At 44.4% G+C, this 14,743-nt stretch overlaps 1 protein-coding gene across 5 annotated transcripts in view; it reads left to right on the plus strand.

Moving 5' to 3' along the window:
- The first annotated feature begins 3,203 nt into the window (after nucleotides 1-3,203).
- The window catches only part of ca9 (carbonic anhydrase IX), a 259,496-nt gene continuing 247,956 nt past the window's right edge, over nucleotides 3,204-14,743 (plus strand). For 3 of the 5 annotated variants that reach the window (XM_072497193.1, XM_072497189.1, XM_072497190.1), the window contains exon 1: nucleotides 3,272-3,539. In XM_072497193.1, coding sequence (XP_072353294.1) covers nucleotides 3,446-3,539 — 94 coding nt within the window. In that variant the 5' untranslated portion in view covers nucleotides 3,272-3,445. Of the gene's footprint in view, nucleotides 3,228-3,271; nucleotides 3,540-9,609; nucleotides 9,716-14,743 lie in introns of those variants that run through there. The other 2 variants (XM_072497192.1, XM_072497191.1) reach the window with 2 other exon arrangements.

The raw sequence follows: 14,743 nt of genomic DNA on the forward strand, positions 1-14,743 counted from the left end.
TATGCCAACATCTTCATGCACAAGTTTGAACAAGACCTCCTCACTGCACAAGACCTTCAATTGACATAATACACCAGATACATCGATGACATTTTTTTCCTTTGGACACACGGCGAAGAATCACTGAAACGACTGCACAATGACATCAATAAGCTCCATCCCACAATCAGACCCACCATGGACTACTCTCCAGAATCGGTTGCATTCTTGGATACACTCATCTCCATCAAGGACGGTTATCTCAGCACTTCGCTTTACCGCAAGTCCACGGATAACCTCACGATGCTCCACTTCACCAGCTTCCACCCTAAACACATTAAAAATGCCATCCCCTATGGGCAAGCTCTCTGTATAAACAGGATCTGCTCAGGCAAGGAAGGGCGTAACAGACATCTACAGGCGCTGAAAGATGCCCTCGTACGAATGGGATATGGCGCTCGACTCATCGATCGACAGTTCCAACGCGCCACAGCAAAAAACCGCACCGACCTCCTCAGAAGACAAACATGGGACACAACCGACAGAGTACCCTTCGTCGCCCAGTACTTCCCCGGAGCGGAGAAACTACAACATCTTCTTCGTAGCCTTCAACACATCATCGATGAAGACGAACATCTTGTCAAGGTCACCCCCACACCTCCACTACTTGCCTTTAAACAACCGCGCTGTCTCAAACAAACCCAGCAAACTACCCAGCCTTCAGAACAGTGACCACGACACCACAAAACCCTGCCATGGCAATCTCTGCCTGACATGTCAGATCATCGACATGGGTACCACCATTACACGTAAGCACATCACCCACCAGGTACGTGGTACATACCTGTGTGACTCGGCCAACGTTGTCTACCTCATATGCTGCAGGAAAGGATGTCCCGAAGCGTGGTACATTGACGAGACCATGCGGACGCTGCGACAACAGATGAACAGACATCGCGCGACAATCACCAGGCAGGAATGTTCCCTTCCTGTCGGGGAACACTTCAGCAATCAAGGGCATTCAGCCTCTGATCTTCGGGTAAGCGTTCTCCAAGGCGGCCTTCAGGACGCGCGACGATGCAGAATCGCCGAGCAGAAACATATAGCCAAGTTCCGCACACATGAGTACGGCCTCAACCGGGACCTTGGATTCATGTCTCATTACATTCATCCCCCCGCCATCTGGCCTGGCCTTACAAAATCCTACCAACTGTTGTGGCTTGGGACAATTCACACGTCTTTAACCTGTAATCCCTCTCTCCAGTTGCTCCGAGTGGACCTGTAAAGACTTAATTAGCTGCAAAGACTCGCATTCAAAGTATTGTCTTGCATCTTTGACTTTGTCTATATATATGTTTCTGGAACCCACCTCTTCATTCATCTGAGGAAGGAGCAGTGCTCCGAAAGCTAGTGATTCGAAACAAACCTGTTGGACTTTAACCTGGTGTTGTAACACTTCTTACTGTGCTCACCCCAGTCCAACGCCAGCATCTTCACATCATGAAATATATTAGCACTCTGTTCATCCCAGACCTAAGCTTCCAATGCTATATGCTACTCCCCCACTCAGGCAATCTATCTGCAAACGTTCATTTCCAGCATCACCTCAGCTACTCGAAACCATTAACCATTAAGTCATTCTACATCTCAATCTTCCAATGCTTTCCTTTCTTATTTACATTCTTCATAAATTGTAACTTGCCAAAAACTTGACTACCTTTAACTTGTGCTATTACAACAACCTACTCCTTTGGTACTCTTTAATCCTCAGGTGCTGGTCCTCTGTGAGTCCCCCCTCCTCTGTCTCACCATTACTGGACAAGCTCTCAGCTCGGTTTTCTGCCACTCCTCTGTTAGGTCCTATTTCTTTCCAATGCTTTATTCTTGTTAAAAAGATTTACACACAACTCACCTTTTCACCAAGTTTCTCGTCTCTTATTCACTCCATCCTTGGCTTGGTGTCTCTATTTTCGATCCCTTTCCATTTTGTATTATTATTCATCACATGGGGGCATTGCTGCCTGAGGTAGTATTTATTGCCCATCCCTAATTGCCCTTGAACTGAGGCCATCTCAGAGGGCATTTAAGAGTCACCCACATTGCTGTGGGTCTGGAGTCACATGTAAGGTCAGGCTGGCAGATTATCTTTCCTAAAGGACATTAGTGAACCAGATGGGTTTTTATGACAACCGACAATGGTCTCACGATCATCATTAGACTTTAATCCCAGATTTCTATAGAAATCAAATTTCACCATATGTCGTCATTCTATAATTTACAGTGCAGAAGGAGGCCATTCGGCCCATCGAGTCTGCACTGGCCCTTGGAAAGAGTACCCGCCCCAAGCCCACACCTCCACCCTATCCCTGTAATCCAGTAACCCCATCCAACCTTTTTGGACACTAAAGGGCAATTTAGCATTGCCAATCCACCTAACCCGCACATCTTTGAACTGTGGGAGGAAACCGGAGCACCCGGAGGAAACCCACGCACACACGGGGCAAACGTGCAGACTCCGCACAGACAGTGACCCAAGCCGGGAATCGAACCTGGGACCTTGGAGCTGTGAAGCAACTGAGCTAGCCACTGTGCTACCGTGCTGCCCTTGTCATTGTGGGATCCAAACCCAGATTCCAGGAGCATTACCCTGGGTCTCTGGATTATGAGCACAGTGACAATATCACTGCACCACCATCTCCCCTAAAGATCTGGGGCAGAATTCTCAGTCGGCAGGATCCTCCACTTCGCCTGTATCGCACTCACTCCCGTGGATTTCCTGATGGCGTGGGGGTGGCCACAATGGGAAACCCCAATGGCCGGCTGTCAGGAATGAGGAGCCCACTGCCAGCTAGAATGAGGAATGAGGAGCCCACATGCCGCACTAGAAAAGGGGTCTGGCGGGACATACAATCCTGCCTCTAATGATTCAGATTTTTTTTTAACATTGAAATTAATCAAATAATATGTTATCAAACTAATTGTAATGACATTTCTTTTGCAACACATTCATTAATTTTAAAAATATAAATGAAATTAATTAGCAGGACAAGAAAGTCTGCTGTTCCTCTTTACGACACCCTGTACCAGAAAATCACCTTTAATCCTACACTTTGTTCCCACCACTCTATCAGTGTTGAACAGCACGTGGAATCACATTACACGCTATAACTCTCCTGCAAAGGCTTATTTTTTGTCTGGCAAAATAGTGCAATGTGGACACAAGGACTGACTATCACCTTTAATTGTTGGTAGGTATTTAATACAGCATGCCATTTGACTTGACGTTTAAAACAGAAAGCTTTAGAGGAGGCAGAGCCATTGAAGCAGACCTTCAGAAGAGTGCGTACTGCAGTTCTTGATGTTAGTGTCACAAATTAACAGAATAGATTTGAGGAACTAGAAGAGTTGGCTGTGAGCTCACTCGAGGCTTTTAACATTAAGTCAAAATCGTAGAACACCTCTTATAATGGACAGATTATTGCTTCTGATATTGGCCCAGCTTTTAACAACTGGTGCATGTGATAAAAACCCAGATCCTGAGCATAAAGAAAAACACAAAGGTAAGACGATTTGCTCTAAAGACAGGAAAGGTTAGTTGATTTAACAACCGTACAAGGAAGAACAAATTAATTTTGTGTATTTGCCTCTGCAATCTCAGAAATCTACTTTCAGCAGCTAGTTGTTAACTTACAATGTCAAGATATTTTCAAAAGAAAAGGAATGAAAATCTTTCATGTTTAATGTGTTTCCAATTATATTTTTGTATTTTCAGTACATTTTAACAAGAGGTTTAAAGTACTCAGATATCAAGCTATCTTGTTGAATGCTGTATTCAAAGATAGTCTGACATCTAAAGAGAATAAAACAGTCTGACAGGATCTTTGTATATAGTTTTTCCACTCTTTAATCGCACCAGTTTGTTGAGGTGCAAGCAGCATGCTCTAGAATGTAAATTGAACCTGTAAGTGCAAATGTGTTTAGTCATGTACAAGTGACCATTTCTATGCCAGTAGTTGTCATTATTAATTGTTTCCAACCATACACAATTTGTGCTGGTGTACCCACACAATCACTTTTTGTCAATAGTCACTTTTCCCTAGCTTTTCATGTACTTCCCTGTGGGGACAAACACAAGAATCTAGATAAGTATTTAACTAAATAGTCTGTTGAGAGACTTTCTTTGAAGGTCCATATATATGGGAAAATCTCTGACAAATGTAGCATGTTCAAGTGCACTATATACAGAAAGAATAATTGTGGGTTTTTTTTTGTCTTTGCAAAGTAATATAGATAGTAACTTTGCTTTATATATAAAGATAGCAGCAACTGAGGAAAAATAGAACACTACAGGTCTTACTACATGCACGCACATATATTTATTATATATATATATGCACACACATGAAAACATATACGCATATATAATATACACAAAGCAGAGAGCATGCTAAATTTTCAGAGGTCCCATCTTTTGGATGAGAAAGTTACACCCACCATTTCCGATGAATATAAAAGATCCCATGAGAAAGAGCAGTAGGGTTCTCCTGATATCCTGGGCACCATCACTAAAACAAGTTTTATGATTACTTGTCTTATTCATGGCATCTATTGTGCTTGAACGGTCTGTCACGTTTCCATACATTACAACAATGACTGTGTTCAAATGTAATTAATTGGTTGTGAAGCATGTTGAGATGTCTTGAGGTAATGATCTAATTATGTATATATTGTATGACACTGCACACAGCATACATTTCATTTCTTCCTTCTTAATGTTGTTTTTTTGGCAATGCTTCCTCTGCTCTACAGTTTCTTGTTATACCTCTCTATGTATTCCTTTCCATGCTTGAATAGCTCTTCAATTCAAAGCCCCAAATTGGTGGTACAAGGTCCGAGCAACTTTAAAAAAGTCACTGAACTTCTTGGTAAATCGGTCGTCTTTTTTGATGCTGTACCTCCTTAATGAACCTTGAAAGTTCTCAGGAGCTGTTTTGAAACCTGATGGGATGGTAGCCCAAACCTTGGCGGATTTGTCATGCTATTTTCCACACCTCTTTTCTCACTTGTCTATCGCTTATCTTATAATAATAATAATCTTTATTGTCACAAGTCGGCTTACATTAACACTGCAATGAAGTTACTGTGAAAAGCCCCTAGTCGCCGCACTCCGGGGCCTGTTCAGGTTCACTGAGAGAGAATTCACCTAACAGCATGCCTTTCGGGTCTTGTGGGAGGAAACCGGAGCATCCGGAGAAAACCGCCTCAGACACAGGAAGAACGCTCCACACAGACAGTGACCCAAGCCGGGAATCGAACCCGAGTCCCTGGCGCTGTGAAGCAGCAGTGCTAACCGCTGCGCTACCGTACCACCCAATTCTTCCATGTTCCTATTGTTAGTTGAATGTTGGGATGTTAATGCAGAGCAGTTGAATTTAACTATGGACGCATTTGGAGGGTAGCAGAGGCATAGTGCAGGACATAAACACCAATGGGCAGCTCAGCATCAGGTCTGGACTATTTTGCCTCCATTCTCATTTGGATAAAATAGGGCAGTTTCCCACAGAAAACTGGGAGGAATGATTTCTGACGTGGCAGACAAGAGAAAAAATTGTTTGGGAGCCCAAGAATGCTGAGGAAATGGTTCCTGACAAAAAAAGTAGTGCTGCAGAAGGCTGTTGGCAGCTGATAGGTTCCAATGTTTCTGAAATCCCATTGTGGGAAGGTAATGTAACACCAGGGCTGGGGAGGCCGTTCTTTGCAAAACAAAGGAGAGCACACCGCTCCTGGTTCACGAGCTTTCCACAGAAAAGTTACATTTTTACAGTCAGCAAATTTTCCTCTGATCTTGCTGTGACTCCTGCCTTGGCCCCCTGAGTGAGCCACCTGAACCTGAAAGTCAAAGTGTTGTTAAAGCACTGAAAACGTCACCTCATCTCACTTGGTTTTCAGATGTAGAGAAGGGCCTGACACCTTCCCTGGTCTCAGGAACAACTGCAAACTTAACACAGTTATATAGTGCCAAAATTACAATCATCAAAACTTGGAATAGCCTTTGTCTGGACCTCACCTGAATATTCATTATAATTCCATTTTTCTTATACTTATAATGGCTCTTATAAGTAATCAAATGATTCTCCAGAACACTCACAGGGTTGTTATAATGGCATCAAGACTTCATAGAATTACCCCATTGTGAGTTTAGTAACTGACGGTTATCGCAATCAAGTCAGATGTTATAACCTGTTGCCATATTGACAGCAAATAGTGCTGCACTTCATTGGCTGCAACGTGCTTTGAAAATATCTTGAGGTCATGCCCGGCGCTTAATAAATGCAAATTATTATGTTCGTATGTACGTTTTTATGTCTTTACCTGTGACTAGTCAGTGCTGAGTGACAGGCAATAATAAAGTTTGTCCACCTTCAGAAAATGCCAGTGGGTACAAATTGGCTGAATAACAGGAAGCAGAGCATAAGGGTCAATGGATAATTTTCAGGCTGGAGGAAGGTTGGTCATGGAGTTCCCCAGGGGTTGGTATTGAGACCCTTGCTTTTCCTGACATATATTAATGATCTGGATCTTTGTGTACAGGGAACAATTTCTTAGAAGCATTGTAAACTGTGAAGATCACAGTGTAGAACTTCAAAAGGACATGGACAAGTTGGTGGCAGGTGAAGTTCAAAGTGGAGAAGTGTGATGTGATACATTTTGGTAGGATGAACATGCGAGACAGTGGGCTTGGTTTTGAGCCCACACACGCCACCTGTGGGATTGGAGGCGTGGGCAGAAAATCCGACGAGAATCTGGGAACATGGTTCTCGCCTGAGTGATCGCGTTTCCCGATTTTCCCCGCCCCCGCCAGTGATGTCATGAGATTGACGCCCATAAAGGCGTGAAACTTATTTTAAAGCATTTGCATTTTTTGAATATTATTAGCACCTCCATCAAATGATCCTCCCCTCACTAATTCTTCAAACCTCGCTGTGAGGTTTAAAACAGTTTTGGCCAGGCGTGAGGCGGGCCCTCGTGGGAGCCCCATTTGATGGGGGGGGGGGAGGGAAGTTCAATGCTAGCAGTGGATGTGGGTGACGCGGTAGAGAGGGCCGAATGCCAGCGAGGATTGTCGGTTGTGTGGGAAACCACCCATACCTCTATGATGGGGACCGTCAGACAGCAGCTGATGGGGGTGTCCTTTTAAAGATGGCGTCCCGATCTCTTGGGAGCCGGTTGCTGGCTCTATGAGGCCCCACCCTGCCAGAGTGACAGCATAAATCACAGCCCACTCATTTTTTGTCGTTGAAGAGGCTCAAAATTTCACGAGAAAACTTTGTGCAACTGGAGAGTTCAAAAAGAGATGGGACAAGTAAGGAAAGAACATGGGGCTGGATTCTCCGTTCCTGCGCCTAAGTGCTGACGCCAACGGAGGATCCATGGAGTTCCACAACGGAATAATCAGCATCACACCTGCACTGATTCTGCTATCGGTGTGGGGTTAGCACCGGCGCTTCGTGAAACATTCGAAAAATGGTGGGAGAATCGCTGGGTCCGTGTTGGATATGCGCAGGGCTATCAAGCTATAGACGCACGTTTGCTTACACCTCCAACACACGCACCAATTGTGCCCAAAAAGATGGCGCCGGTTGTGTTGGACCATGTACCTGTCCACCCCGATTCCACAGCCCACCTCCTGGCCCCCCCCCACTACTCCCCCCAGCCCTTGCAGAAGCCCCCAGGCCTGCGGCATGACTGTCAGCGAAGTATGGTGGTGCTGGATACTGTCCATATGCCCTCTCGCTCTCCGCAGCCACCACGCCAGGTGCTTGTCTATTGAGACCACATGTGGCCTGTGCCATCGGGAACATGGCCCATTGGAGGCGGAGCATTGTGGTGGGGCTGATAATGAGATGCGAACGCGGTTGCAACTACGCGCGGTGCACGTGTCGCAATGATGCCGATTTGGAGGGGGCGGAGCATCGCAATTCGGCACCAAACCAGCGCCAGCTGCAATTTCAGCATCGGGAGCTATTCTCCGCCCAATGTTTCTTGGGAGGTGTAAATGGGATAAGTAAAGTCAACACCAGCAACTCCCATTCAAAAAAAGGGGCAGTGTTTCTGATCTAAAGTTGTTGAACTCAGAGTTAAGTCCAGAAGACTGTAAAATGCCCATTTGAAAGATAAGGGTTGGAATTTTCCAGTCCCACTCACAGCGGAACTGGACATTCCCACCCAAAGTCAATGGACCTTTGGCTGGTCTGTCAAATTTTCTGTCCCGCCAGTGATGATTCCTGCCACGGGTGGGACCCAAAAATCCCGGCCAAGGTATTGTTCCTTCAGCTTGTGTTGATCTTCATTAGAACTGAGTAGGAAGCCGAGCAGAGTGGGAGTGGAGTGAAGAATTAAAATGACAGGCCACCAGAAGCTTGGGGTCATTCTTGAGGTGTAAATGGAGATGGTTTGCAAAGCAATCATTCAATCTGTGTTTGATATCTCCAGTGTAGAACAGACCACAGAGTAAGCAGTGAATGCAGTAACTAAATAGAAAGAGATACAAGTAAACCGCACGTTGACGTCATTGGAAGGAATGCTTGGGGTCTTGGATGGTGAGAGCGGAGAAGGTAAAAGAGCAGCTGTTGCATTTCCTCCGCTTGCACGGCGGGCGCTGTGAGAAGGTACAGACACGTGGTGTCAAATTGTGACCTCTGAATGGGGGATGGGTGAGAGCAGATGCGCAGGAAATGGAACAGACAGAGTCAAGAACCCGATTAACCATGGTGGGAATAATCCTCGGCTGAGAAAAAGGAAGGCATACTGGAAGTGCCGTTATAGAAGATTGCATTATCTGGCAGAGATGGAGAAATTGGATGAATGAGAGTGCTTGCGGGAAGCTGGGTGTGAGAAAGTGGGAGGTATGTGAGGGGAAGCCAGGTATAAATCCAAGTGATATAATTCTGCAGTTAATCACAGGGACTTTTTATTATAGAATGGTTTGAGTTCCATTGTAATATTTGTCTTTCAATCATGCATTCGCAGTTCAGTACCACGATAAAAGTTACTTTTAGGATCAAATTTGATCTCAAAGAAGGTGAGAGAGTAGTAGAAATCAAAGAAGCTGAGGGTGGCACAGTTGCACAGTGGTTAGCACTGTTGCCTCATGGCACTAGGGACCCAGGTTCAATTCCAGCCTTGGGTTGACTGTGCGGAGTCTGCCCGTTCTCCCCGTGTCTGCGTGGGTTTCCTCCAGGTGCTCCTGTTTCCTCCCACAGTCAAAAGGATGTGCAGGTTAGGTGGATTAGCCATGCTAAATTGCCCCTTAGTGTGTCAAAAATATGCAGCTTAGGAAGTATTACAGGGTTTGGGGGGCAGGGCAGGGGAGTGGGCCTACGTGGAGGGGCTCTTTCAGAGGAGCAGTGCAGACATGATGGGCTGAATGCCTTCCTTCTGCACTGTAGGGATTCTATGGAGTCAAAGGAAGGAATTCCAGAGCTTAGAGCCTCAGCAGCGGATCAACAAGAAAGTACAGCCTAAACCACATGCCAGTAACCTCAGCAACAAATGATTGAGTTTGTAAACTTCTGATGCAAATGCAGAGTCACTAACAACATTGCCTGGTGATGACAAGGCGTGACAGCAGGAGAAATGGTGTGTGAAACATTGGATCTGAGATTCAGTCAGACCTGATACAAGATGTGGTAATGCAGCTGCACAAACAGGAAAATCCTTCTGTCTTTATAATCAGGTATGGTGCAAAGGGGCAAGAAAGAGGGAAGAGAAGAAAAATGAATACTTAAGAAATAATCGAATGCTGTTTACCCTGAAAGCCCCTCACTGGACAGTGGAAATTGTTAAATTATTCTGCATTTTTCTCATAGCCTCGTTAACATTACTATGTAAAGTATGTGGGGAGGGGAAAACTTTGCACCACTTAGACTTTGTTACTTAGGAAGTATTTTGTTTTCTCACTTAATACAACTGATATTCTACACAACCGTTATTTATTCGTCAATGTGATGATTAAAATCATTGTGCGAGGAGCATAATTAAGATTTTCAGGCATCAATCGAAGCACAACTGCACCAAAAACAATAAAACTTCCTGTTTTGCTCAGTTCATGTGCAGCCAGCCATGATCCTAGGTAATAACTGTGTTGCCTAACCTGTTGACTATAACAGATGGAACTGACCAAATTAGGCTGTTTTCTCATTTCTTCTGTTTATTTATTATATAGTTTCCTCAACATAGTGACTTTAAAAAGTGGTGAGAATGTGGAGCTTGAACCACATGGATTGACCAAAGCAGTTAGTAGGATTGCTGTCAAGCTGAGTCTTGATAGAGGGAGAAGGGATTACGAGGGCAGGAAGACAAGAAGTCATTATAGTTGGAGAACTGGAATTCTTCACTCAGGCCCCATGGCATCTGGACCTGGCCTCCCGGGTGGCAGGCTAGAGATTGGAGGTGGGCTGAGGAAATGGGGAGGGAGAGTGGGTGGTGGTGGTGTGGGGGAGGTGAGGTGTTGGGTAGGGAGTGCTCCAGGATGAATTTTAAGCTCCCATCGCCCTCCTGCATTGTCCATGAAAAAAATGGCCACCACTGCAGCTGCAGGCCAAGAGTCTTCCCCTCCACGATAATGGCCTAGCTGCCATGGCCTTTCTTTTTTATAGTTTGTAAAATGCACTGAGAGATGGAGGTGCTCTCTCTTACCTGCATCAACAAATTGCCATCCCCTCAATGCTGGAGGGCCTCCTCATAGCCTTCCACCATCAGCAGCCACACCACCATTATTAATTGGATGGTGAGCGCACTGTCTGACCATTATTTGGCCAATCCTAAAAAATTGTTTTGATGCCTATTTCCACCGTGGTGCAGTGTCAGGACTCTGATTTGATCCTGACATTGGGCTGTAGCCCCTAAATGAAAATCCAGCTCAAAATTTCTTACAACAAAATATCTTACATCTAACTTTGATGGATTGGCATAAATTGGCACCATATCCACTGAGTGTTTTATTAATGCATTTGATTGTAGCATGGAATGTCTTGTAGAATATTATTATAGCATAAGAAAACTGTTTAGAATTTGTTAAATAAAACTTTGTGCCGCATGCTGTACGTTCTTTCTCAAGATTAGAGGAAGCATTGGCATAGTTGTATTTTCAGAGGATTAGCAATCCAGAGACCCAGGGTAATGTTCTGGGGATCCAGGTTCGAATACCACCACAGCAGTAGTGTCCTTTAAGGAAGGAAATCTGCCATCCTTACCTGGTCTGGCCAACATGTGATTGTAGACCAACAACAATGTGGTTGATTCTTCACTGCCATCTGAAATGTCTGAGCAAGCCACTCAGTTCAAGGGAAATTAGGGATGGGCCAGCAGCACCCACATCCCATGGATAAATAAAGAAAGACCACATGCTAAATTCCTAATTAATGCTTGTGGGGGAGCTACTGACTGAATGACAAGAGGTCTCCTCAAGGTATGAGCAAGAGAAAGTTGAGCAAGAGAAAGTTGAGCAGGAGAAGGATCTCTCATGCTTGCATGGTGCCAATTTTCAGAGTCGTATCAGCAAACATTTGCGAGGAAGTCATCCATCTCAACAAGTTTCAAACAAAGGGAGAGGACAAATGATGCTAAAATATTCTCTTCTTCCAAAAATACCCCAGAATATTATTAAATCTAAATAATTCAAATGCAAGGGAGGGACAAGTTTTAAAGTCTTACAGGATTTAATTGAACTACTGGTGATAATTCTATTACTGTTGAAAATTATTCCTTCGATATCTTTTTTAAGCATGCTATAAAATTTAAAGCTTACTAGTATTGAGATGGCACAATGGAGAATGAAGGGCACTTACTCCATAATTAGGAACATTTTCTTTTTATGTTGACTGGGCTGATTGCTGGGATGAAGGGGTTGTTTTATGAGGAAAGATACAACAGGCTGGGCCTCTACTCATTAGAGTTAGGAAGGATGAGAGCTGTTCCTTATTGAAATATATAAAATTCTGAGGGGACTTGACAGGGTAGAAGCTGAGAGGATGTTTCCTCTCATTGGAGAATCAAGAACTCAAGAGCACAGCTTGAGAAGTCTCTGATTTATGAGGAGCTTTTTCTTCTCTCAGGAGGTGGCTATGTTTGGAATTCTCTTCCCAAGCAGACAGTGGAGGCTGGATCATCGAATATATTCAAGGCTGAGCTAGACAGACTTTTGATTGATAGGTCAGTCAAGGATTATGTGGAGTGGGGGCGGGGGGGGGGGGGGGGGGGGGACAGCCAGGAAAGTAGAGTTAAGGCCACATGAGATTGAATGGCAGAGCTGGCTCAATGGTCAAATATCCTATTTCTTACTTTTTTATGTGACTAAATATTGCAACTTAATCACCTACAAAATGAACCAGGCACTCCTTGATACATAAAACTGTAAAGATGTGGAAATTGTTTGGTACACTTCTTCTAATAATTATTATGATTAATCTTAAAACCTGGAATAAATACACTTATCTTCAGAGTTCTTTTGGAATAGAATCCATTTTAGTTTTAAAATTATCCCATCTTTAATTGTCCAAGCACAAATCAGGATTTTTTTTCCATGGAGCATTATTTAATTTATCATTTTGTGGAATTCCACATGAACCAGTGTGTAATTAAATACAGCATGAACCGAACAGAATACATTATTGTACAGGACGCAAGGATAACAGGTAACTGTTCACTTGTGGCATGGTTTCCATTGGCTAACTTGACTATTTGTTCACAACCTTATTGTTCTTGATAGTGATCTACAAAGAGACAATTAGGAATCGTCAGCATACAAGAATCTAATGTGCGGTAGATCAATTCAAGCACACCCAGAATGAAAAACTGGCATTTACCTTGCACTGTTCATGGCCTCAAGACATCATAAAATGCAACCAAGTCAATGATTTACTTTGTACGAATAGTCCTTGTAATACGGGGCAATTAAAACAGCTGCAAATTTGCACCAAGCAATGTCCCACAAACAGCAATGCAATAAGTCACCAGATAATTTGATCTAGTTGTTGTTTGAGGGATATATGTTAGCCAGACTGTTCTTCAAATAGTGGCATTGAATCTTTTACATCCATCTGTCAGTCCAGGTATGGAGGATGAATTATCTCAATGCTTTGGAGGTGGGTTTGTGGGGGTGTCAGAAAAATGACGAACAATGACATCCGTCCCCTCACACTTTAACAGAGGTTGCTTCAGAGCAGTGACTGCAACTTGTCTAGCTGTAGTGGGAAGTCAATGAAAGTACTTCTGGAGGGCAGCACAGTGGTGCAGTGGTTAGCACTCTGCCTCACAGCACCGAAGTCCCAGGTTCGATCCCGGCCCTGGGTCACTGTCTGTGTGGAGTTTCACAGAATTTACAGTGCAGAAGGAGGCCATTCGACCCACCGTGTCGGCACCGGCTCTTAGAAAGAGCACCCAACTTAAGCCCCACACATTCACCCTATCCCAGTAACCCTACCTAACCTTTTTTTTTTCACACTAAGGGCAATTTAGCATGGCCAATCCACCTAACCTGCACATCTTTGGACTGTGGGAGGAAACCCACGCAGACACGGGGAGAACATGCAGACTCCGCACAGACTGTGCCCCAAGCTGGGAATTGAACCTGTGACCCTGGTGTTGTGAAGCAACTGTGTTAACCACTGTGCTACCGTGCTGCCATACCGTTTGCACATTCTCCCCGGGTTTGCGTGGGTTTCGCCCCCAGAACCCAAAGATGTGCAGGGTAGGTGGATTGGCCACGCTAAATTGCCCCTTAATTGGAAAAGTGAATGGGGTGCTCCAAATTAAAAACAAAAGTTACTTGTGGAGGCAGTTTAGCTATGGTACCCCCACTCTGTCCACTGCTCCTCTACTCACAGTAGGTGAGAGCAAAAGGAGAGGTCAGAGAATCGTGAGATTCACAGGTTGTGGTCATTTTAAACAACAAAATCAGAAATCCTCAGCACCTCTGCAGGCAAATGCTCAAAAGTGTTTATAGGTCACCCACAGATAGATTCACTGGAGACTGTGGGCATCAGGGATTGGCTGCCAGTCCCATCAGCAGGGTGGTGCCTCCATCTTCTGCCACCTTCTCCTCCATTCACCTCAGTAGAACGTAGCATTGACAGTGAATCTGCCACTTTAGACCAGTGATGGGTAACCTGTGGCCCAGGGACTACATGTGGCCCATCGGGGTTCTGAGTGTGGCCCACAAGACATTTTGTTGACTTGCCCATCCGCAGGGTTAACACATTCTGCTGATTTATATCCACGTAGTTTTTTCCCTACCACTGAAGTGATACGCATGTTAAGAAAAGGCAACTGAAGTGAGGTGCATGCTGATTGCACACAACATTGACGGTGAGAGCCGTTTTTACCATTTGACATGGATGACAGTTCTATCAAGATTATTCATGAAGGCTCCGCCTTCTCAACCTTGTCCCTCACCTGAGGAGTGGTGACCCTCAGGTTAAATCATCATCAGTCAGCTCGCCCCCTCAAATGGTAAAGCCTATGGTTATCTGGGCTATGATGACTTTACTTTTCTTACTTTAATAATAAAAGAATGAGTAAGCATTTTCGAAAACTCATTATGAAATATTTGGGATGTATTAAACACATTTAATCTGAATCATGGGTCATGGTTAGTGAAGGAGCCTGATTTCAATCTTACGGCTCACTGAGAAGAAGGAGGGTTATTAATGTGGACCACCCACTAGCCTAGGTTGTCCATTACTACTTTACATGCTCTTATTGG

Source organism: Scyliorhinus torazame, chromosome 3 (genome assembly GCF_047496885.1).
Source record: "Scyliorhinus torazame isolate Kashiwa2021f chromosome 3, sScyTor2.1, whole genome shotgun sequence".
Lineage (NCBI taxonomy): Eukaryota > Metazoa > Chordata > Chondrichthyes > Carcharhiniformes > Scyliorhinidae > Scyliorhinus > Scyliorhinus torazame.